General features: G+C 46.5%; 1 protein-coding gene across 2 annotated transcripts in view; it reads right to left on the bottom strand.

Moving 5' to 3' along the window:
* CCDC92B (coiled-coil domain containing 92B) overlaps positions 1 to 25,646 on the bottom strand; it is a 199,948-nt gene that overhangs the window by 153,324 nt on the left and 20,978 nt on the right. Inside the window, exons 2-3 of one of the 2 annotated variants that reach the window (XM_063956024.1) lie at positions 18,290 to 18,491; positions 15,418 to 15,565 (exon numbers count right to left, since the gene is read on the bottom strand). In XM_063956024.1, coding sequence (XP_063812094.1) covers positions 15,418 to 15,547 — 130 coding nt within the window. In that variant the 5' untranslated portion in view covers positions 15,548 to 15,565; positions 18,290 to 18,491. The remainder of the gene's footprint in view (positions 1 to 15,417; positions 15,566 to 18,289; positions 18,492 to 25,646) is intronic. The other variant, XM_063956023.1, reaches the window with a different exon arrangement.

The raw sequence follows: 25,646 nt of genomic DNA, 5'->3' as shown, positions 1-25,646 counted from the left end.
GTGTTTGGGCTTTCCCAGCTACAGGAAAATTCCATCCATCTAGTTTGTATTTGATAAACTATTGTGGCAAAATAAGGGGATCATAATTATCACAGAGATAGCAATTTATAAAAATACAAGTGAGACCAAATTGCTCACTCATTTAGTAATTATGCCAAAAACCTGACTGAAACTTGTTTGCAGCATTAATTCACTCAGCTCTGCAAAGATACAGAGTCCATGCCCCCAACTGTCCTGCTGTTTTGGGGACTATCCCGCCATTCCACCCACAGGCTGCAGTATCCCACTGGGGGAAAAGTTGGGTGGAGGACTCTCTCACCACTGCTCTACATATCATAGCAGTACTGTGCTCATGTGTACGACATCTACAGTACATGGTGCGGAGTCGCGCCTGGGGGCAGCCCAACATCTCCGGGAGTGCTGAGCATGGCCCAGAGTGATGGAAATGAGGTGGTGGCATGAGACCATGCCCCCTCGCCACGAGACTACAGCCCTTTTGCTTGCATCAGATCTAGACTGCAAGCTAGCTGGCAGAGTATTGAACAACAGATGTTGGATTCAGTGCAGGACAGCTGAGGAATGGATGAGAGTTAAACTTATCTGTAGGTCACAGATGACAGAAGGCAATAGGCATCTTATAGAATACTGAAAACAGAGTGACGTATAATACTCAAAAAGAGTCATTAAGAGGACTGTTATACACCTGTTTATGGCATTGTAGACTGACTAGAAATACAAGTTGGTGCAGTAAGTTCTTTACATGGGGCTTTGCAGTCCTTTAAATACAATTTCTATATACAGGTTGGCAGGTCATAATCTAGCCTCTTGTCCAGGGCTGGGCAACATGCGGCCTGCGGGGAGGGACTGCTATATAGATTCAGGGGAGGGGGGGTAGGGACTGCTATATAGGTTCAGGGAAGGGGGGTAGGGACTGCTATATAGGTCCAGGGAAGGGGGTATGGACTGCTATATAGGTTCAGGGGAAGGGGGGTAGGGACTGCGGTGCATGCGCAATTCTGACCCGATTTACAAGATATTTTGTGTGTGGCCCTCGATTATTCACTGGAAGTGTTAAGCGGCCCCCCCAGCTGAAATAATTGCCCTCCCCTGCTCTTGTCCCTTTCCAGGCTTATGCATGCAGCCAACTAGCCTGGAGGTTTTTACACATTTTAGTATTGTTTCCAGTGGAAGGGGGTGTTCCTACCCCATGTCCACGTATTGCAAGAGTGAAGATACCTGAGACCCCTTCTGTAGTCTGGCATCGCAACATCGGTACTAGTGCTTAGATCCTAGGACAACAGTCTTCTAGCTGGGCCAGCTGCATCTCCAAGAGCTCTAGTATGTTACTTTACTGTATGATAAAGCCGGGACCCCAAAAAGGCAGTAAGCCTCCTGCACTCATTTGAATCCACTGCACATCATTACAAGCCCCCTCCCACAGCCACTGTATATACTGGCTGACCAGCTAAGGGGCTTTCTTCCCTACATTTGACCACTAGAGTTGAGGGACCACCGCAAGGTTTAACCATTTCGCTATAATGGTTTTGTACTTGTTACTGTTTCAAACATACTTTTCTCTTTATAAGTGCGTGCAGTAAATCCGTGATGAGTAAAATGTCTTTCATAGAGATGCACATGTCTTACAGGCACTTCATTAAAAGACCCCGTGGTCTATTCATGGAGCAGTGAAAACAGTGGAGTAGTGGCCCAGTGCAGAAGTTGCCTATGGCAACCAATCAGCATTGAGGTAACCTGTCAAGTGTATTCTATAAAATTAAACATAGCAGCTGATTGGTGCCATAGGCAAGTTCTCTACTGGCTCACTTCACCACTATTTTCACTGCTCGATGAATAGACCCCAAAATCTGCTAATAAAATCTGCTAATGCATAAACTCTGTGTTCACGCACAGGGAAAGCACAGGCACTTAACAGTACCGGGCAGCCATGAAAGTCTGATTTACTACCGCATGCAGATGCGAGACTCCATAGAGCTAATGTCCATGCATCTGCAAGCAGAAGGCTGAACTGCCCAATGGGGGTGATTCAGAGGCGATCGCTGCAACGGCAGTGATTGCACTCTGAAGGCTTTTGTGGAGTCGTGTGCACACCCAGTAAGTCCCAGTGAGATGCTAAAAGCATCTCACTGGTGCGATCGCCTCTGCCTGATCGCGGGGCAGGAGGGGGACGTGCCAACGGCGTTAACACATCTACGATCGGTTCTGAATCACCCCCAATGATTGCACGCCAAGTGCCGACATTTACATCATTAGTAGCGGCACTTGCACACCCCCATGCTAAGTGCAGGAGATACACCAGGAACAGGCTTCCCTTTCCCATACGCACCACTCAGAATCGCACAGCGCTTTTGTTACACGCCTATGACACCCCCACAATTCAGGACGATTACATGCAATCGTATTAGTGCTGCCCAGTCCCCCTCCCCCAAAAAAAATTCCTATTACACAGAAAGACACATGACTCAGAATAGGATTGCCATATACAAAAATGCATTCATTCACGTCTGTGCATGCTATGTATGCAATAATTTGCCGTTTGCTTCCATGCAGCTCTGTCTGTCTCAGAATCAGGCCCTCTATGTGCATATATTAACGGGGTGTCCATTGATGACGGCACATACGGAATAAATGTCCTCTCCGCCTCAATAGCACAGATCCCATACTATGTTTCTTGTCTAAATCATGACTAGGCAGATGTAAAAGGAAATGACTGGTTTCTGTTATAAAATACTGTATATTCCCTAAAATCAGATTTATTTTCATTTTGATCATGGTGACAATCCACATTACTATGGTTCTAGAGCTGTGGGTTATCCCTTTACTGGCATTTTCAGAAGCGCAAATAGTTTGTTTCACAGTATCCAAGGCTTTGCTCTTTCCATATACAGTACTGTATAGTTTCATATCTCTCTAGAAATGTAAGCATAGAAAACATCAAAGAACTGCAGCTGAGTGTTGCCTTATTTATATAATAGGCACCACCTCACCATAAGGAAACAAATAATAAGATTTTAAACCTACCGGTAAATCTTTTTCTCGTAGTCCGTAGAGGATGCTGGGGACTCCGTAAGGACCATGGGGATAGACGGGCTCCGCAGGAGACATGGGCACTTTAAGAAAGACTTTAGGTCTGGGTGTGCACTGGCTCCTCCCTCTATGCCCCTCCTCTAGACCTCAGTTAGAGAAACTGTGCCCAGAGAAGACGGACAGCACGAGGAAAGGATTTTTGTTAATCCAAGGGCAAGATTAATACCAGCCACACCAATCACACCGTATAACTTGTGTATCTATTAAACAGTTAACAGTATGAAAAAACAACGTAGCATCAGTCCAACCTGATGAAACTATAACATAACCCTTATGTAAGCAAAACTATATACAAGTCTCGCAGAAGTAGTCCGCACTTGGGACGGGCGCCCAGCATCCTCTACGGACTACGAGAAAAAGATTTACCGGTAGGTTTAAAATCTTATTTTCTCTAACATCCTAGAGGATGCTGGGGACTCCGTAAGGACCATGGGGATTATACCAAAGCTCCCAAACGGGCAGGAGAGTGCGGATGACTCTGCAGCACCGAATGAGCAAACCTTAGGTCCTCCTCAGCCAGGGTATCAAACTTATAGAACTTTGCAAAGGTGTTTGAACCCGACCAAGTAGCAGCTCGGCACAGTTGTAGTGCCGAGACCCCACCTTCCTAGTGGAATAGGCCTTGACCGATTTTGGTAACGGCAATCCAGCCGTAGAATGCGCCTGCTGAATCGTGTTACAGATCCAGCGAACAATAGTCTGCTTCGAAGCAGGGGCGCCAACCTTGTTGGCTGCATATAGGACAAACAGTGCTTCTGTTTTCCTGACTCTAGCAGTTCTGGCCACATAAATTTTCAAAGCCCTCTGAATCCTCCAAATCTCTTGTAGCCACAGGCACCACAATAGGTTGGTTCATATGAAAAGATGACACCACCTTAGGCAAGAATTGAGGACGGGTCCGCAATTCCGCTCTATCCATATGGAAAACCAGATAGGGGCTTTTATGAGACAAAGCTGCCAATTCCGACACTCGCCTAGCCGAAGCCAAGGCTAATATCATGACCACCGTCCAAGTGAGATATTTTTACTCCACCGTTTGAAGTGGTTCAAACCAGTGCGACTTAAGGAAACTCAACACCACGTTAAGGTCCCAAGGCGCCACCGGAGGTATAAAAGGAGGCTGAATATGCAGCACTCCCTTCACAAAAGTCTGTACTTCTGGGAGAGAAGCCAATTCTTTTTGAAAGAAAATGGATAAGGCCGAAATCTGAACCTTAATGGAGCCTAATTTTAGGCCCAAATTCACTCCAGTCTGTAGGAAGTGAAGGAAACGGCCCAGATGAAATTCTTCCGTAGGAGCATTCCTGGCCTCACACCAAGAAACATATTTTCGCCATATCCGGTGATAATGTTTCGCTGTCACGTCTTTCCTAGCCTTTATCAGAGTAGGAATGACCTCATCCGGAATTCCCTTTTTTCCGCTAGGATCCGGCGTTCAACCGCCATGCCGTCAAACGCAGCCGCGGTAAGTCTTGCAACAGACATGGCCCCTGTTGTAACAGGTCCTGTCTTAGAGGAAGAGGCCACGGATCTTCTGTGAGCATCTCCAGCAGATCCGGATACCAGGTCCTTCGTGGCCAATCTGGAACAATGAGAATTGTTCTCACTCCTCTTTTTCTTATTATTCTCAACACCTTGGGTATGAGAGGAAGAGGAGGAAATACATAGACCGACTGGAACACCCACGGTGTCACTAGGGCGTCTACCGCCTGAGGGTCTTTTGATTTGGCGCAATACCTCTGTAGCTTTTTGTTGAGGCGGGACGCCATCATGTCTATCTGGGGCAGTGTCCACTGACTTGCAATCTGTGCGAAGACTTCCCAATGAAGTCCCCACTCCCCTGGATGCAGGTCGTGTCTGCTGAGGAAGTCTGCTTCCCAGTTGTCCACTCCCGGAATGAACACTGCTGACAGTGCGCTTACATGATTTTCCGCCCAGCGAAGAATCCTGGTGGCTTCCGCCATTGCCACTCTGCTCCTTGTGCCGCCTTGGCGGTTTACATGAGCCACTGCGGTGATGTTGTCTGACTGGATCAGAACTGGTTGGTCTCGAAGTAAGTTCTCCGCTTGACGTAGGGCGTTGTATATGGCCCTCCGTTCCAGGATGTTGATGTGAAGACAAGTCTCTCGACTTGTCCAAAGTCCTTGGAAGTTTCTTCCCTGTGTGGCTGCTCCCCACCCTCTGAGGCTCGCGTCCGTGGTCACCAGGATCCAATCCTGAATGCCGAACCTGCGGCCTTCCAAAAGGTGAGCACTCTGCAGCCACCACAGGAGAGATACCCTGGCCCTGGGGGACAGGGTGATCAGCTGATGAATTTGTAGATGTGACCCAGACCACTTGTCCAATAGGTCCCATTGGAAAGTCCTTGCATGGAACCTGCCGAAGGGAATGGCTTCGTATGTTGCCACCATTTTTCCCAGGACTTGAGTGCAATGATGCACAAACACTTGTTTTGGCTTCAATAGGTTCTTGACTAGAGTCATGAGTTCCTGAGCTTTTTCTATCGGAAGAAAAACCCTTTTCTGGTCTGTGTCCAGAATCATGCCCAAGAAGGTCAGACGAGTCGTAGGAACCAGTTGTGACTTCGGGATATTGAGAATCCAGCCGTGTTGCGGTAACACCTTCAATGAAAGTGACACACTGTTCAGTAACTTCTCTCGTGATCTCGCTTTTATGAGGAGATCGTCCAAGTATGGGATAATTGTGACACCCTGCTTGCACAGGAGCACCATCATTTCCGCCATTACCTTGGTGAAAATCCTCGGGGCCGCGAAAAGCCCAAACGGCAACGTCTGAAATTGGTAATGACAATCCTGTACTGCAAATCTCAGGTACGCCTGGTGAGGTGGATAAATGGGGACATGAAGGTATGCATCCTTTATGTCCAGAGATACCATAAAATCCCCCCCTTCCAGGCTGGAGATGACCGCTCTGAGTGATTCCATCTTGAACTTGAACCGTTTTAAGTATAGGTTCAGGGATTTTAAATTCAATATGGGTCTACCGAACCGTCCGGTTTCGGAACTACAAACAGGGTTGAGTAGTATCCCTACCCTCTCTGAAGCAGGGGAACTTCGACCACCACTTGTTGAAGACACAATTTGTGAATAGCATTTAACACTATCTCCCTTTCTAGGGGAGAAGTCGGTAGAGCCGATTTGAAAAACCGGCGAGGAGGCACCTCTTCGAATTCCAGCTTGTATCCCTGAGAAACAATTTCTATTGCCCAGGGATCCACCTGTGAGTGAACCCAGATGTGGCAGAAAAGTCGAAGACGTGCCCCCACTGGGGCGGACTCCCTCAGCGGAGCCACAGCATCATGCGGTGGATTTTGCAGAGGCAGGGGAGGACTTCTGTTCCTGGGAACTAGCTGTGCTGTGCAGCTTTTTACCTCTGCCCTTACCTCTGGCAAAAAAAGGACGATCCACGCACTCTTTTGCTTTTATTTGAACGAAAGGACTGCATTTGATAATGTGGCGCTTTCTTAGGTTGTGAGGGAACATAAGGCAAAAAATTTGATTTACCTGCCGTAGCTGTGGAGACCAGGTCCGAGAGCCCTTCCCCAAACAATTCCTCACCCTTGTAAGGTAAGACCTCCATATGTCTTTTTGAGTCGGCATCACCTGTCCACTGCCGGGTCCAGAGGACTCGTCTAGCAAAAATTGACATAGCGTTTATTCTGGAACCCAGTAAACTAATGTCTCTGAGCATCTCTCATATATAAGACAGCATCCTTTATATGGCCTAGGGTCAATAAAATGGTATCCTTATCTAGGGTCTCAATTTCCGCTGATAAGGAATCTGTCCATGCTGCTACAGCGCTACAAACCCAGGCCGACGCAATTGCCAGTCTGAGTAATGTACCAGAATGTGTGTAAATGGATTTCAAGGTAACCTCCTGCTTGCGGTCAGCAGGATCCTTGAGGGTAGCCGTATCTTGGGATGGCAGCGCTATCTTTTTTGACAAGCGTGTCAACGCTTTGTCCACCTTAGGGGAGGATTCCCACCGTATCCTGTCCGTTGGCGGGAAAGGATACGCCATAAGAATCCTTTTGGGCATCTGCAGTTTTTTGTCTGGAGATTCCCACGCTTTTTCACATAATTCGTTCAACTCATGTGAGGAGGGAAAAGTTACCTCAGGCTTCTTTCCCTTATACATGTGTTCCCGTTATGTCAGGGACAGGGGCTTCCTCTGTGATATGCAACACTTCTTTTATTGCAATAATCATATATCGAATACATTTAACCACTTTTGGCTGTAACTTTGCATCATCGTAGTCGACACTGGAGTCCGAATCCGTGTCGGTATCTGTGTCTCCTATCTGGGATAGTGGGCGCTTCTGAGACCCTGAAGGTCCCGGCGACATAGGGACAGACATGGGTTCACTCCCTGACTGTTCCTTAGCTTCAGCTTTGTCTAATCTTTTGTGCAATAAGTTCACACTAGCACTTAAAACATTCCACATATCCATCCAGTCAGGTGTCGGCACCGCCGACGGAGACCTCACATTCATACGCTCCCCCTCCTCTCTAGGTGAGCCTTCTACCTCAGACATGTCGACACACGTGTACCGACACACCACACACACAGGGAACCTCTTATCTGAAGATAGTTTCCCCACCAGGCCCTTTGGAGAGACAGAGAGAGTATGCCAGCACACACCCCAGCGCTATATGACCCTGGAAAAAAAACACTAAATGTTTATCCAGTAGCGCTGTTTATACTTTATGTCCGCCAAATTTGTGCCCCTCCCCCCTCTCTTAAAACCCCTCTATCACCGTGTATTAGCAGGGGAGAGTCCGGGGAGCTTCCTCTCAGCGCTGTGCTGTGGAGAAAAATGGCGCTGCTGAATGCTGAGGGAGAAGCCCCGCCCCCTCGGCGGCGGGCTTCTGTCCCGCTCAAAATTCCTGAAAACTGGCTGGGGCTCTGTTATATACATGTACAGTGCCCATCTGTACATGTATATACTTATTTTGCCAATGGAGAGGTTTTATTGCTGCCCAGGGCGCCCCCCCTGCGCCCTGCACCCTTACAGTGACTGTGGTGTGTGAGGTGTATGGGAGCAATGGCGCACAGCTTTACTGCTGTGCGTTACCTCAGTGAAGATCATGAAGTCTTCTGCCGCCTCTGAAGTCTTCTTTTCTTCTCATACTCACCCGGCTTCTATCTTCCGGCTCTGCGAGGAGGACGGCAGCGCGGCTCTGGGACGGACGGCGAGGGTGAGACCTGCGTACCGATCCCTCTGGAGCTAATGGTGTCCAGTAGCCTAAGAAACAGAGCCTTGACACTCACAGAAGTAGGTCTGTTTCTCTCTCCTCAGTCCCTCGATGCAGGGAGTCTGTTGCCAGCAGGCTCCCTGAAAATAAAAAACCTAACAAATATACTTTCTGACGGGAATCTCAGGAGAGCTCCCTGTAGTGCACCCATCTCCTCTGGGCACAGTATCAAACTGAGGTCTAGAGGAGGGGCATAGAGGGAGGAGCCAGTGCACACCCAGACCTAAAGTCTTTCTTAAAGTGCCCATGTCTCCTGCGGAGCCCGTCTATCCACATGGTCCTTACGGAGTCCCCAGCATCCTCTAGGACGTTAGAGAAAATATATAAAGCACTGTAAATATCGGTGCTATCTTATTCAAGTAAATAACAGCATCTATCTCTACTTGCCCCCATACATCGGCGAGACATTGCTTCAACTGCCTGATCCCCTGACGGCCAGGTTTCGGAATCTGGAATAATAAACATGTTTTAAAATCCTGATTCCCCCATCTTGACCTAATGCGGTTGGGATAGGCAAATCGGTGATTTTTAACATGTTTAATTTTACCGATTTCCCAACGGATTGGCGAACACTGCTGCCCGCATCTGGACTGGCATATCCAATAGGCGGATTGGTGGTGCCGGTGGGTCGGTGAATAAGGGAAACGGGACTGCTGATGTATGGAGGCCTTAAGATGTATGGTAAAAAGTCAACTTCAATACATGTATCTAACATAGTTCTTCAATAAATTATTTAAAAATGAATGTTAGAATAACGAATTGTTGTCTGATGTACTGACAAATCCATGTTCATGTGCCAGAAATATAAAAACCAATCATATTATAGTGTAGTATAAAGGGAATGTAGTTATAATGCCGCAGTCAGGATCCCAGCGGCCAGGATATCGACGCCGGAATCCCAACTGCTGACAATGCCGCCAGCAGGAATCCCGGCTCACAGAGGCTATTTCCACTCGAGACAAGCGCAGCAAGCCCGCGAGGGGACTCTCCGCGCTCGCCCTGCTGCCCGCATACTGACGACCGGGATGCCGTTGTCTGTATACTGACAGCCGGCACCCCGACCATCAGTAATTCATACTGATCTTGTATAAAGTGTGCTTACAGGCACATGACATGGAATATATTTTAACTATAATTAATTAATACGAACGGGACTACCTCGTGTGTGCGTAGCCCCCCCCCAAAAGGAAAGGGCGTGGCCTTGCTGCAGTGCCGCGATCGCGAGCCACGCCCCCGTTTACAGTCACTGTGGGGGCATGCCCAGCGCTCTGGGTGCTGCTGGTATGCCACTCTCTCTCAGTCACCTGTGAATAGACACTGTGCACATGCGCACAGCGTCTATTCACCGCTGCTCTGCTAAGCAGGGCAGAGATGACAGGAGCCTCCCAACTGCCCCCCTGCACACACACACCGCGGCCCCCGGGTGGGACAGCAGGACAGTCCTAAAAAAACGGGACTGTCCTGTGAAAATCGGGACAGTTGGGAGGTATGCATATGCCACCCCACCTCAGTCTGACTCCCGCTCCCCCACTCAGGCCTGCCCTCTATGCTGCACCATTCCAAATCTGTCCTGTCTCACCCATCTCTGATGCTCTTGTTTTTTGTTTTTTTTTTAAATAGAGGTGTTTCATTGTCTGCAGATAATATAAGGCTATTGCTCAGTTAATAAACCTCATATGAAATTATGAAAACCCAAAGAACCATTCTAAATGTCCTTGAAGACATGGAGATGCCCGAAGAGCTGCATGAAAAATTTAAATGTTGATCTTGATTTGCAAAGCTCAGAAATTTCTGGTGAGAAGATGTTATGGTGACATGGAGGTAATACATGGAAAACTTCAATTCCCTTTGCCTGATGACTGTTACTAAGGACTACATTTCACATTTATTTTCTAGTTTAAATCTTTTTATGTTTCGCACAGGAACTTCCTATACCTTTTCTCACTAGAAAAATAACAAAATAAAACAGTTGTGACACCTTTTTTCTGTTGGAACCAGGATCCTGTTTTAACAACTAGCTGACACGCAGAATGAAAATTGATTTCTTCTGCTTTTACCTGGCTAAGGATCTGTCATCAGAAACTTACGAACTGGGCAATGTTTCAATCCTGTCCGATACCTGGACATAACTGATTAACTCCCCAAGTCTTCCTGAATATCTTCTGTCCAGACTTGACTGAAGTAGAATAGCCTAGCTCCCACCTTGATAATCTGTATGGCACACCTTCAGAGGGACTCAATTAAATTTTTTATTTTGTTATGGAGTGTCCTCTTTTTCCTCATTCTCTAACTCAGGCAGGGCTGCCATCAGAAATTGTGGGGTCCAGGACTGACAAAATAGGCAGCCCAAACCCCCCATCAGACTGTCTCCTCTGAAGCGGTGGCCATTTTGGGAGGGAGCTCTTCAATATAGTGCTCCTACGGACGGCAGCGGGCGGCCAGACAGTGGCGTGAGTGGCCCGGGCCCTCCCCTCTCTGTCAGAGAGGACAGGCCTGGGACAGCTGTGCCCCCAGTACCCCCTGATAGTGCTTTGCTGTGCTTGTTGTTATGTCTGAAAATATCTTGTAACAGGTTTATAAATCCTAATTTCTTTAAACCTTTTCATAGCTATTGAGAAATAAGGCTTGATCAGTTATTCTAGAAATGGCATCTTACAATTTTTTTTCAGACAAATTAACGCATCAAAGAGAAAACCACATAGGCTTTTTTTATTAGGCTGAATTCATCACCCATGGTATTAAACACTGATAGTAACATTATGCCGCTTTCAGATCGCAAATGCCGGATCCCACCCGGTAAGAGAAACGTGTCCTTACCGGGTGGGATCCGGCATTTGCTCCGCTTTGGTGGCTTTCCGACCCGGCAATATACTCTAGCGATCACATTGACTAAATCAGCAAAAGCTCAAGTAAAGTTCAACTCACCGAGAGCTACAAATATATTATTTATATAGTCCTGGCACACTTTTACAGCGATTTAATGGTAAGCGCTGCTCGGCAAAAAGCTCCAACTGATACATAAATGCTTTGCAGTGATATAATGGTAAGCGCTGCTCAGCAAAAAGCTCCCACTGATACATAAATGGTTTGCAGTGATATAATGGTAAGCGCTGCTCAGCAAAAAGCTCCCACTGATACATAAATGCCTTGCAGTGATATAATGGTAAGCGCTGCTCAGCTAAGAGCTCCCACTGATACATACTGTAAATGCTTTTACAATGATATAATGGTTAGCGCTGCTCATCACAAAGCTCCCACTGATACATAAATGTATTTGCTGCGATATAATGGTAAGCGCTGCTCGTCAAAAAGCTCCCACTGATACATAAATGTTTTTGCTGCGATATAATGGGAAGCGCTGCTCGTCAAAAAGCTCCCACTGATACATAAATGTTTTTGCTGCGATATAATGGGAAGCGCTGCTCGTCAAAAAGCTCCCACTGATACATAAATGCTTTGCAGCGATATAATGGTAAACACTGCTCATCACAAAGCTCCCACTGATACATACTGTAAATGTTTTTGCAGCAATATAATGGTTAGTGCTGCTCATCAAAAAGCTCCCACTGATACATAAATGCTTTTGCAGCGATATAATGGTAAGGGCTGCTCGTCAAAAGCTATATCAACAGCAAGATAACTTTTGCTAAACTGCCACACATTCTGGCCCCCAACTGTAGTGCAGTGTGGAACTCACACTCAGCAGAGAGCATAATTCACTTGATATACTCGGACATTAGCCAAAGAGAACCAGTACCATTGTTTCTGATGCCATGACCTTTAAGAGTGATGCTGGTACATATATTAAAGGGGTTTTGCAACTGCACCTGAAAGACATGGGGGTAAATTTACTAGGGTGGGAGATTTTTAGAAATGGTGATATTGCCCATGGCAACCAATCAGATTCTACTTACCATTTATCTAGCTGCTTCTAGCAGATAATAGATATAATCTGATTGGTTGCTATGGGCAACATCACCGGTTCTAAAAAATCTCCCACCTTAGTAAATTTACCCCGTGGTTCTTACTGCGAAGTAGTATAAATTAAAGGTGTTTATTTATATCACACTAAGGGGGATATCCAATTATCCCCGGTAAAACATCGGGTCCGAAAAACGGAAGTTTTTCTGATTTTTTTTCCGATATTTCACTGATTTTTTTTTACAGGCTATCCAAATTGATCGTCTGTAAAAAACAACCCATTTTCTAGAATACACACAGCTCCAGTGAAACCTGTGTGTTTTCGTGTGAAACAGCACTGTTATCGGACGAAAACGGGGCTGTTTCCGGGGATTCTGCTTCGCCTGCTGGAGGCAGGTGAAACAAAATCCCACGCCGGCTTATCGGGGCTAATTAGCTAGCACCCGGCGGGACAATTAGCCCTGGTAAATTACTGGGGCTAATTGGATATCCCCCTAAATGAACGTGTCACATGTTAAGGAACAAATAGGGTAAAGGGCGTATGATAATCTTTGTATGGGTAGTTGAGTCTGTATGTATGTGCACCAGAGGATGGCGTCCCACCTCTCTGTGAGCACGGTTTCTTCTGGGACAATTAACAAACTGAGGGGCAGATTTATTAAGCCTGGTGAAGTGATAAAGTGGAAGGTGATAATGCTTCAGCCAGTCAGCTCCTAACTGTCATTTTTCAAACCCAGCCTGTAACATGGAAGTTAGGAGCTGATTGGCTGGTACTTTATCACCGTGCAATTTATCACTTCACCAGGCTTAATAAATCTGCCCCTCAATTTATCCAAACTTTGCATGAGACTCTGAACGTGCACATTGGCCCTCATTCCGAGTTGATCGCCAGCTGCTTTCGGTCGCAGCGATCAGGCTAAAAATCGGCATTTCTGCGCATGCGTACGGCCCGCAGTACGCATGCGCAAAGTACTTTCACAAAAAACTATGCAGTTTTACACAAGGTCGAGCAACGCTTTTCTGTCGCTCTGCTGATCGGTGAGTGATTGACAGGAAGTGGATGTTTCTGGGTGGTAACTGAGCGCTTTCCGGGAGTGTGCTAAAAAACGCAGGCGTGCCTGGGGAAACGGGGGAGTGGCTGGCCGAACGCAGGGCGTGTTTGTGACATTAAAGCAGGAACTAAACTGACTGAAGTGATCGCAAGGTAGGAGTAGGTTTGGAGCTGCTCAGATACTGCATGAAAATTTTTCCGACCAGTTCTGCTAACCTTTCGGTCGCACTTCTGCTAAGCTAAGATACACTCCCAGAGGGCGGCGGGTTAGCGTTTACACGGCTGCTAAAAGCAGCTAGCGAGCGATCAACTCGGAATGAGGGCCATAGAGAGGACTCAACTACCCATACAAAGATTATTACATTTGTATATACACCCTTTACCCTTTAGGATTGTTTCATTTTCTGTTTGTATTGTTTGTGATATTTGCCACTGCCTACCTCTACTCTGAGGAGATAGGTGACACATGTTCATTTAGTGTGATATAAACAAACACCTTTAATTTATACTACTTTGCAGTAAGAACCACATCTTTGAGGCACAGTTGCAAAACTCTTTTACTATATGTTATATTTCTGAGGCTTTGGGTTCAGCCTCAATTGCAACTCTGCTGCCAACACTTTATACCCATAACAGTGAGCGCCAGGTAAAAGCACTAGCTTCAAATGCTTGGTACATACCTATACAATCGTCGGCCTGCCTGATCATCTGATATCCTGACGATTGTGTAGGTGTGTATGTAAGAGAGATAAAGGAGCTGATAAACGGCTTAATACGCTGCAGCAGCGCTCCTAAATGCTGGATCGGGAGGTCACATCTTATATGCAGCACAGCTGACCTCCCAATCCCATAGCAGAATGTACACACTGTGCTAGTTCTAGCTGTATGCTGTTTAACCTGATCAGCTGAGTGATCGCACAGTGGTGTTCCCAACTTTAGTAATTAAATGCTATTTTTTTTGTGAATAAAGCAATCAATCTGCTTTGATAATTGGTAACTGCACATTTGTAGTTTGTTACTAAATAATGAGTAATGGAGAGACCCACATTACAATATACAGTACCTCTGATAGAGGTGTCAACATAATGACACTGTCTCTCATTCCATCAATTAGGGGTCTATTCAATTAGTGCCGGTATTTCCGATAGTCGGAAATAACGTCACTTTCCGACAGGAATATGTCGAATTTGCATTTGACCTATTCAATGCAAGTGCCGTTTTTCCGGCTGATGGAAAAACCGGCACTTGTCGAAAACCACGTGTAACTCGCCGATCCACGTGTTTCTGTTGGAAGCACGGCTATTTCCGTCAGTTTAAGGGTAATGCAGATTCGACTTGTTAACAAGTCGAATCTGCATTGTCTGAATGCTGGCGGTTTGCGGCCAGCATTGTATACTGAACTGTCGGATCCTCTCCGTCGGAGAGAAAATCCGATATGAATACACCCCTTATTCTTCATACATGCTGCTCAAATATATTAGACTGTTCAACAGATAAAACATGGGTGGTCATTCCGAGTTGATCGCTCCCTAGCAGTTTTTAGCAGCCGTGCAAACGCTATGCTGCCGCCCACTGGGAGTGTATTTTAGCTTAGCAGAAGTGCGAACGATTGTAACGCAGAGCGGCTACAAAATAATTTTGTGCAGTTTCAAAGTAGCTTCAAACCTACTCAGCGCTTGCGATCACTTCAGACCATTCAGTTCCTGATTTGACGTCACAAACACGCCCTGCGTTTGCTCAGCCACGCCTGCGGTTTTCCAGGCACGCCTGCATTTTTCCGAACACTCCCTGAAAACGGTCAGTTGACACCCAGAAACGCCCTCTTCCTGTCAATCACTCTGCGGCTGCCAGTGCGACTGAAAAGCATCACTAGACCCTGTGTAAAACTACATTGTTCGTTGCAGTAGTACACCGTGCATACGCATGCGCAGAAGTGCCTTTTTTTGCCTCAACGCTGCACAGCGAACGAATGCAGCTAGCGAACAACTCGGAATGACCACCATAGTGTACAATGGAAAAGTAAAAACAGGCTACAGAGGTAAAAACACCAAACACAAGCTCACCTGTACAACGTTTCTGCAGCCGAAGAATCTCTAGGTGAAGATCCTGCAACAGTTCCAGTTGTTCCTTTTTTAGGAACGTGATGTTGCGCTCCACGCTTTGGATTTGCTGCTCCAAAGACTGTGTCTCCATTACACCGAGGGCCAGCTCCTGTGAAGAGTCAGAAGTCTAAGGTTACAGATATACTGCTATGAGAAAGATGAGTGCAGTAACAGAGATGTGAATGAATTGAAACATTACTGTGGACAAACATTCTGCTTTAACTGACGTACTGCAATATAGTTAATTCTGTTATGAATGGAATATTACACTGAAAAATATCCTTATTTGAAACATGTTATGTTTATTTCAACACTAGTATTATCATGTTTAATAAATTCTGTATTTAAATGATACTGCACATTTAAGTCCATTTTGGACATCCTGTTCTCAATATACAAGGTGTGGCTATTAAATAACGAGACTGATGCTATAAGTTATGTTTAAGTATATTAAGTACATTTTACATTTTGTGTACTCCCTTTCACACCGCTGCATTCCTATTTACATTGGTCAAAGCCATGCTGTAGCTCAATGGTTTCCAAACTTTTTTGAATCACGGCGCCCTAGAATATCAGAATTTTTTTCACGGCACCCCTAGGCCAAAAATTTCTTATTGAGAAATTTAGGAAGAAATATTACATTAAGTAGATTGCATTTATACGTCATCCTTAGGGTCAGTTGTGTGGTGAGGGACAAGATTTGCTTCTGTTTGGCCACGCATCCCAGGGAGCCACGGCACACAGTTTGGGAACCTCTGCTGTAGCTCATTATCTGTTAGCTGTTTTGACACCTCCATTGTTTTCTTCTTTACCTCAGTAACTGATATAAAACAGGTTCCCGTCAATACAGATTTGACTTTAGGGAAAAGAATGAAGTCACACAATAGTGGCGAGTATGGTGGGTGTTCTAGCACTGCAATCTGTTTCTAGGCCAAAAAATGCTTCACAGAGAGAGCTGTGTGGGCTTGTGCATTGTCTCTGGCCTCTTTCTTCTAATTCTTTCCCACAGAGTTTCTAGAACATTTTTGTAGTAATGTTGATCCAATGTTGCGCCTTCTGGTACCCAGTCCCTAGATTAACACCCTTGATATCAAAGTAAACAATTAACATGGCTCTGAATTTAGATTTGCTTTGACATGCTTTCATCATTCTTGCTGATGATGGTATTTTCCAGTGTATGGATTGGCCAGTGCATGGTATCAGGATCGTCATGGATGATCCATGTTTCATCACAGGTCTAAAAATGCAACTCTGCTTGCATTTGTTCCAAAATCTCTGTACAAATTCGCTTTCTGATCGGCACTGAGAATCCTTGGAACCATCTTAGCACAAACTTTTGTCATGTTAAGATCTTGATGCACAATTTGCCTAACAGTTTCTTCTATCATTCGGATGCTGAATCAATGGCCATTTCGAACATTTTTCTCAATTTTTTCCACACTGTTTTATGTTTTTGACATGTAAGGCCTTCCAGGGCATTTGTAATCTTTAATATCCTCACGACCTTCACTAGGAGGTCTATTTACTAAGATATGGAGAGAGATAAAGTGGACGGAGATAAACCACCAAGGGGTCTATTCACGAAGCAGTGAAAAGTGTGGAAGTGAGCCAGTGGAGAAGCAACATTCAGCATTGACGTAACATTTACAATTTTCATACTACAAAATAATACAGAGCAGCTGATTGGTTGCCATGGGCAACTTCTGCACTGGCTCACTTCTCCACTCGTTTCACTGCTTCATGAATAGACCCCTAACCATCCAGCTACTAACTGTCATTTTTCAAATGCAGCCTGTAACATGTCAATTAGGAGCTGATTGACAGGTACTTTCTCTCCGTCCACTTTCTTTCTCTCCAAGGTTTAGTAAATACATCCCTAAATCTTTTTGCCACTGAAACACATGTGCACAAGACATGCAATTTGCCCCATAAGTCTTGCTTAGCATACAGAAAGATTTGGTGGGCATTTAATATTTGGGAAGCGTGTACTAATCATTGGAAAGAGATAAAGTGCATAACGCATAAGGAAATCCATAGATTCCAGCAATTAACACAGAATCCATGGGTTACCACATGTCTGGGTGTTAAACCAGAAGCTTTACCTATAGCGGGAAATTGAATCTGCCCCTTAAAATCACGTTGTACCTTTCATATCAGCAATTCACCGCTTACAGTATAATGAATAGTGACATATTCTGTTTAGTTTAGCAACAAACTGCATTGTACTAGAATTGCATAATACATGCACAGAAAATGGTGTCCGCCAACCCTTACATCTCCACCCACAGCTGTACAGTATATAAAGCTGAAGCTCCCTGTAATACCCCTTTCACATCGCAAAAATAACCCGGTATCGACCCGGCTCGTTACGGGTCAGTGTACGGTGTGAAAGGGCCATGTCCGAATTCCCGGGTCGCCTGACCTGGTAATTCAACCCGGGTAATAAGAAGGGTTATTCCTGTGTTGAATACCGGGTCAGGCGCAGTGTGAATGGGTTGCTGCGTCGATGCGACCCGGTACCCATTCACAGCATAGGGAGAGGCGGCCGGAGATGAGCTCATCTCCCAGCGCCGCCTCCGCTCCCTGCCGCTATGGAAGCCAGAAGATAGTCTCCAATGCCGGATCCCACCCAAGAAGGACCCGTTTCCAATTCCCAGGTGGGATCCAGCATTGACGATGTGAAAGGGGTAAAAATGAATATTCCTTATATTAGTGATGTGTACAACCACAATCTCATGCCCCTACAGCCTTCTCCTCTGCACACATTCATTTTAACTGGAAATAAAAATAAAAAGTAAATATATTAATGCAGACCATAACATTTCAAAACTACCTCCTGAATAGTATCGCCCTAATCACACTCCCGGATGGCCTGTATAGAAAACCCAACATTTAGCGTTCTGATCGCTGTTGATGACAATACAAAATGTATTTATGCTCTGTCCTTTCTTGTTCTCCTTCATACTAGTTGTTTCTGGTAAAAATAGACATAGCTTCATCTCTGAATACAGTCACTGAGCTCGTGACAGTGTCTGCTGGGAAAAAAAACACAGAGCAAAAACTAAATTGGAATGACTGACATATTACAAGCGCTAACGATCAGTATGTGCTGTACTGAAAATGCTTGACACAATCACATCATAAAAAATGATTAGTAGTTCTTACAGTGCACAAACTATTATCTGAGGAAAAATAAATTGCAGTGTTAAAGAATTCCATATACAAAGGGAAACTAAAATGTAAAAAAACTTATCACAAGTACATATGATGATAACTAAATAAGTTTTTTAAGAAAAAGATTAGCATGAATCCTGTCATGAGGTCACACGGTTTTTCCACCTTATATTAATTTGTCTAAATTCCTTTGCATCCCAGGGGCAAACGCAGGATTTATAAGGGGGGGTTTCCGAGTGTGTGTGTGTGTGTGTGTGTGTGTGTGTGTGTGTGTGTGTATATATATATATGTGTGTGTGTATATATATATATGTGTGTGTATATATATATATATATATATATATATATATATATATACACATGTGTATATGGGATGTAGTCGGGATCCCAGTGGTCGACATCCCGGCGGTCAAAATCCCGACTCCGGAATAATGACCACCAGAATGCCGGCAGTGGCGCCACAGCTATTCCCTCTCCTGGGTGTCCACGACACCCATGGAGGGGGAACAGAACCTGTGGCGAGGGCAGCAAGCCACAGAGCCCGCAAGGGGTCTCATTGTGCTCGCCCCCGTCTGCATTCTGGCGGTCGGTATTCCGAAGTCGGGATTTTGACCGGGATCACGTACCCAACGCGCGCACGTGTGTGTGTGTATGTATATATATATATATATATATATATATATATATCATACATTATTACATTAGTACCACACAAAATACTGTATAATATAACTTTTGCATGGTTTGGGTGGCTGTACCAAAGTCAGAATATTGAAATAGCTGCTGTTGTGAGGCTTTGTAGAAAAGATACTAATATCACCACCAAAATGGCACTGCCCATACATTTATATGGACTACATGAAAATGGGCACCGCTGTTTTCCTAATTTAAGTAGTCTATAGAAATGTCCTATAATGAGGTATATATAACGGGGGAAGTACAGTACCATTCAGAACTCCTTCCCACAAGTCCGACAATCGCGAAAAAATGTAGTGCGTGGGTGTGGTCTAATTCAGGGGGCGGAGCTACGACAGTGGGCTTCAGGAACACGGTAAGCACACACACAAAAACATTTAGTCCATCAGGGGGGTTTCTGGGTACTCGGAAACCCTCCCTGCGTGCGCCACTGCATCCCAATATCAGTACTTTGGTGAGGATCCCAAAGCAAGGGAGAGGTGCCCATCATTGTATTTAATATGCTCAATTTACAGAGCATTGTGGGGTTCCACCCCTGGTTGGGGACAACCATCAAAGTATATTATTGAGTATGGATAGTATCAAATAGATTTTTAATCTTAAAACCTCTTTAACAAATAAGAAGTGTTATGGTAGACTTACCATTGTTAACACTTTTTCTGCGAAGTACACACGGTTCCACAGGGAAACAGTGGGGTGTAGAGTGGATCTTGATCCAGAGGCACCAACAGGCTAAAGCTTTAGCTGTCCCAGGATGCATAGGTGCCTCCTGGGTGTAGTATCGCTGACCTAGTGTTCACTCTAGGCTGTTTTAGCAGGGCGCGGCGCCCTGCCCGTTTTTTAGCAGGCAAAACCCGCCCTGCCCCTTTTGCGGCGCCCTGCTAGAACAGCCACCCGCTCCCTGCCCTCCCGGCGTGTATAGATGCCGTGCGCATGCGCGCGGCATCCATTCACGCATTGGGAGAGGGCTGGGGGAAGCCCAGCACCGATGGAGGTGCTGGGCACGCCCCCAACAGTGACGTCGCCGGCCACAGACGCTCTCTATAGTAGCGTCTGTGGGCCGCACCGCCCCCTAAAATGACGTCGCCCCCTAATTTGCGTGGCCGCGCCCCCATTTCGGACGCGCGCGCGCGGCGGCGCCCTGCCCCTTTTCACTCCTAGAGTGAACACTACTGACCAGCAGTAAGGAGACCGCTGGTCAGCTTACAGACGCTGGGATCCCGGCAGCATACCGACACCGGGATCCCGGCGGGGAGGGGCGAGTACAGCAAGCCCCTTGGACACCCACGAGTGGAAATAGTCCCTGTTGGTCAGCATGCCGACCATAACACTACTTTTCTGCAGCAGAGTACACAAAGCAGTTCCTCATGGGAGGGGACGCGCTTTAGCGGATGTGAGAATCCGGTGTCCAAAGGAAGCATCCTGGGAGGCGAAGGTATTAAAGGCATAGAAATTAAGAAACATGTTCACTGAGGACCACGTAGCCGTCTTGCACAATTGTTCTGCAGATGCGCCACGGCGGGCCGCCCAAGAAGGTCCTACAGACTGGGAACAATGGGCCTTAATCGCAGCCTGCGCATAAGCTTGTGCAATCACCATTCTAATCCATCTGGCCAAGGTTTTCTTGTTCGCAGGCCAGCCATGCTTGTGGAAACCAAACTGGACAAAGAGGGCACCTGACCGCCTAATGGAGGAAGTCCTCTCCACGTAGACACGGAGAGCCCTTACCACATTCAAAGAACGTTCTTTGCCTGACAAGTCCAAAAAGATAAAGGCCGCAACCCCAATCTCTTAGTTAAGGTGAAATTATGACACCACCTTAGGTAAATAACCGGGTCGAGGTTGCAGAACTGCACGGTCACGATGAAAGATCAGAAAGGGTGGACGACAGGACAAAGCACCAAAGTCCGCCAGCAAGAACAGGACCTTGACCGTAAGCCATTTAAGGTCCACCAACACAAGAGGTTCAAAGGGAGACTCTTGCAGAGCATTCAGCACAACAGACAGATCCCATGGAGCCACTGGAGGGACATAGGGAGGCTGAATACGTAAAACACCCGGAGTGAATGAATGAACCTCAGTTATAGAGCCAATCTTGCGCTGAAACCACACCAACAAGGCAGATATATGAATCTTGAGGGAGACCAGACGAAAACCTAAATCTAAGCCTCTTTGCAGAAAGACCAGAATTCTGGAAGTCTTAAACCTACCAGCGTCATAGTTCTTATCATAGTTCTTATCAGCACACCAGGTGAAATAAGTATGCCAAACCCTGTAATAAATCCGGACAAAGGCCGGTTTGCGGGTCTTCAGCATGGTTTGAATAACCGCCTCAGTAAATCCTTTGGCCTTCAGGAGTGATGCTTCAAGAGACATGCCGTCAAAACCAGTCTGGCCATGTCCGGGTATAGACAAGGGCCCTGTGCGAGGAGGTCTTGATGTTGTGGAAGGAGAAAGGGGACGCCCTGTCGACAGACCCTGTAGTTCTGAGTACCAATGCTGTCTTGGCCACGCCGGAGCAACTAGGATTAGCATTCCTCCTCCTTGTTTGAACTTCCGCAGTACCCTGGGCAACAGTGACACTGGAGGGAATATGTAAGGCAGCTGAAAGTTCCATAGAACGGTCCACGAACGCTGCCTGAGGATCCCTGGTCCGTGATCAGAATGCAGGAACCTTGTGATTGTGTCAAGATGCCATCAGGTCTACATCTGGTAAGCCCCACCTGTCCACCAGGAGTTGAAAGACTTCTGGATGAAGGCTCCATTCTCCGGAGTGAACTTCCTGGCGACTGAGGAAGTCCACTTCCCAGTTTAGGACGCTCAGAATGAACACTGCCAAAATGGCTGGCAGATGGCGTTCCGCCCAGCAAAGGATTTTTGACACTTCCATCATTGCCATGCAGCTTTGAGTGGTTTATGTATGCCACCGTGGTGGCGTTGTCCAACTGTACCTGAACAGACCTGTTCCGTACTAGAGGAGAAGCAAGAGTTAGTGCATTGAACACTGCCCTCAGCTCCAGAATGTTGACTGGGAGGAGTGATTCCTCCTTGGTCCAACAACCCTGAAACGAGTGTTGCTCCAACACCGCTCCCCATCCCAGTAGACTGGCATCCATTGTCAGTATGACCCAGTTGGGGATCAAGAAAGGACGGCCCCTGCACACTTGCTGCTCCTGGAGTCACCAGGATAGCGACAGACGAACCTCCGGAGTCAAGGAGACCATCTGGTACCTGATCCAATGAGGTAGGCCATCCCATTTTGACAGGATCAACCGCTGTAGGGGACGAGAGTGAAATTGAGCGTACTCCACCATGTCGAAAAGACAACACCATCAGGCCAAGGACTTGTATCGCCGAGTGTATCGACACTCGAGGGTGACGAATGAAGCGTCTTATCTTGTACTGAAGTTTCAGGACTTTGTCTGGAGAAAGGAACAGTCTCTGACTGTGTGTGTCCAAGAGTGCCCCTAGGTGCACCATGCTCTGAACCGGAACCAGCGAGGACTTTTTCCGAATTTTCTCATACGTCCTAGAGGATGCTGGAGATGACATCAAGACCATGGGGTATAGACGGGATCCGCAGGAGACATGGGCACTCTAAAGACTTTTCATTGGGTGTGAATTGGCTCCTCCCTCTATGCCCCTCCTCCAGACCTCAGTTTTAGAAAAGTGTCCATGTCGACTGGATGCACTCTGAGGAGCTCTACTGAGTTTCTCTGAAAAGACTTATGTTAGGTTTTTTATTTTCAGGGAGACCTACTGGCATCAGACTCCCTGCTTCGTGGGACTGAGGGGGCAGAAGCAGAACCAACTTCCTCAGAGTTTCATGGCTCTGCTTCTGGCTGACAGGACACCATTAGCTCCTGAAGGGAACTGAACGCTAGCCGTGTCTAGATGCTCACTCCCACAGCACGCCGTCACCCCCCTCACAGAGCCAGAAGTCAGAAGACAGGTGAGTATGAGAAGAATGATCTTCAATCAAGTAAGCTACGGCTGAGGTTCGGTGCGGCTGGCGGGAGCACAGCGCGCCATTGCTGCCCACAAACACAGGCACTGCAGGGTGCAGAGCGCGGGGGGCGCACTGGGCAGCAAGAAAAATACCTCAAACTGGCTAAAAGGGGGCATAAGATGCCCAGGCACACCCCTACCCCCGCCAGTATAAAAATTATGAAAAGTTTCTGAGGTAAAAAAGGCGGAGCTTCTTCCTAAGGCAGCCAGCACACTACTCAGCACCATTTTCTCTCTCTCCTCAGGCTGCAGAGAACACGCTGGTCCTCTCCTCCACTTCTGACAAGTACAGGGTGCTATAAAGGGGGGGCACAAAGCGATTGTGGTGCATTTGATAGTGTATATTACTATTTAAAAGCGCTTTTGGGCTGTGGAGATACTGTGTTCACAGGCAATACTGGCGCTGGGTTTGTGAACTGGCTGCTCCTATCCTGTGTCCCTCTGACAGATTTTACTGTGGGTCTGTCCCCAAAATAAGTCCAAGTGTGTCTGTGAGTGTGGTGTACACGTGTGAGGCATGTTTGAGGCAGGGAGTTCCTCCCCGGAGTAAGCCATTTTAGGGACACAGAGTTGTAATGTGGTGGCGCTACCGACACACCAAGAGCCTGCATGGGTGAAAGAGCTACGTGACAGTATGCATCTGATTAACCGTAGATTGGATAAGTCTGAATCTAAGGCTGCATGCTGGAGAAAATCTGTGGAAGATGTGATTTTTCAGGATGCTGTTATTCCTTATGCGGGCGGCTCCTCTGGGTCACATAAGAGACCATTTGCAAATGTTGTAAACACTGATACCGACACGGATTCTGATTCTTGTGTCGACAATAGTGAATCCAGAGAGATAGATCATAAATTGGCAAAAAGTATACAATATATGATTGTGGCTATAAGGTACGTGTTGGAGGTTACAGAAAGCACTCCTGTACCTCAGGAGAAAGCTTATTTATGTAAGGAAAATAAATCCAAAGTCACATTCCCTCCTTCACACGAACTAAATGCTCTGTTTGAAGGGATGTGGGTGAATCCTGATAAAAAAAATTGTATTCCCAAAAGGATTCACATAGCTTATCCTTTCCCGGTTGAAGATAGGAAAAAATGGGAGTCACACCCTGTGTTAGACAGTGCACTTTCCAGGTTGACAAAGAACGTAATTCTCCCTGCTCCTGGCACAGCTTCTTTTAAAGAGCCGGCAGACTGCAAAATGGAAACGACATTGAAATCCATTTATGTTACCAATGGTACACTGCTCAGGCCCACTATTGCCTGCGCATGGGTGAGTCGCGCTATTGAAAAATGGTCAGAAAGCGTGTCATCAGAAATTGACACGATTGATAAAGATGAGATACTCCTTAAGTTAGGGAATATCAAGGATGCTGCCGCCTACATGCTGGAAGCAATGAAGGATATTGGACTCTTGAGTTCACAAGCCGCTACCAAGGCAGTATCGGCTAGGCGGGCGTTATGGATTCGCCAGTGGAACGCGGATGCAGATTCCATAAGAAACATGGAGGATCTCCCATATAAAGGTGAGGCCTTATTTGGCGATGGCCTGGATGCGTTAGTCTCGGCGGCTACCGCAGGTAAGTCAACACTTTTGCCCTCTGCGCCTGCACTGGCAAAAAAGACCTATCACCCGCAAATGCAGTCCTTTCGGCCCAATAAATACAAAATACGAGAGGTTCCCCCTTCTTTGCAGGAAGGGGAAGGGGAAAGAAGCCCACACCGGCTCCAGGTTCCCAAGAGCAAAAGTCTACCCCTAATTCTGCCAAATCCCCAGCATGACGCTGGAACTCCCTTGCGGCAGGCCGCTCGGGTGGGGATTCTGTCTGGCCTGGACCCCTGGGTGTTGCAAATAGTATTCCAGGGATACAAACTAGAGTTTCAAGACGTTCCCCCATGCCGATTTTTCAAATCGACCTTGCCAGCTTCTCCGCCAGAGAGAGAAGCAGTAACAGCTGCAATCCAAAAACTTATGTCAAGACCAGGTCATAGTCCTGGTACCGTTGTCACAACAAGGGCGGGGTTTTTATTCAAGCCTTTTTGTTGTTCCGAAGCCGGACGGCTCGGTCAGACCGATCCTAAATCTAAAAAATCTGAATTTCTTCCTGAAAAGGTTCAAGTTCAAGATGGAATCACTTCAGGTGGTGATTGCCAGTCTGGAGGAGGGGGACTACTTGGTGTCGGTGGACATAAAGGATGCCCACCTGCATGCTCCCATTTATCCTCCTCACCAAGCTTATCTGAGATTCGCGATTCAGGATTGCCATTACCAATTCCAGACGTTACCTTTCGGTCTCTCCACGGCGCCGAGG

The sequence above is a fragment of the Pseudophryne corroboree genome, chromosome 2, assembly GCF_028390025.1.
Source record: "Pseudophryne corroboree isolate aPseCor3 chromosome 2, aPseCor3.hap2, whole genome shotgun sequence".
In the NCBI taxonomy this organism is placed as follows: domain Eukaryota; kingdom Metazoa; phylum Chordata; class Amphibia; order Anura; family Myobatrachidae; genus Pseudophryne; species Pseudophryne corroboree.
The sequence above is the reverse complement of the archived record's forward strand: the minus strand, read 5'-3'. Positions and strand labels throughout refer to the sequence as shown.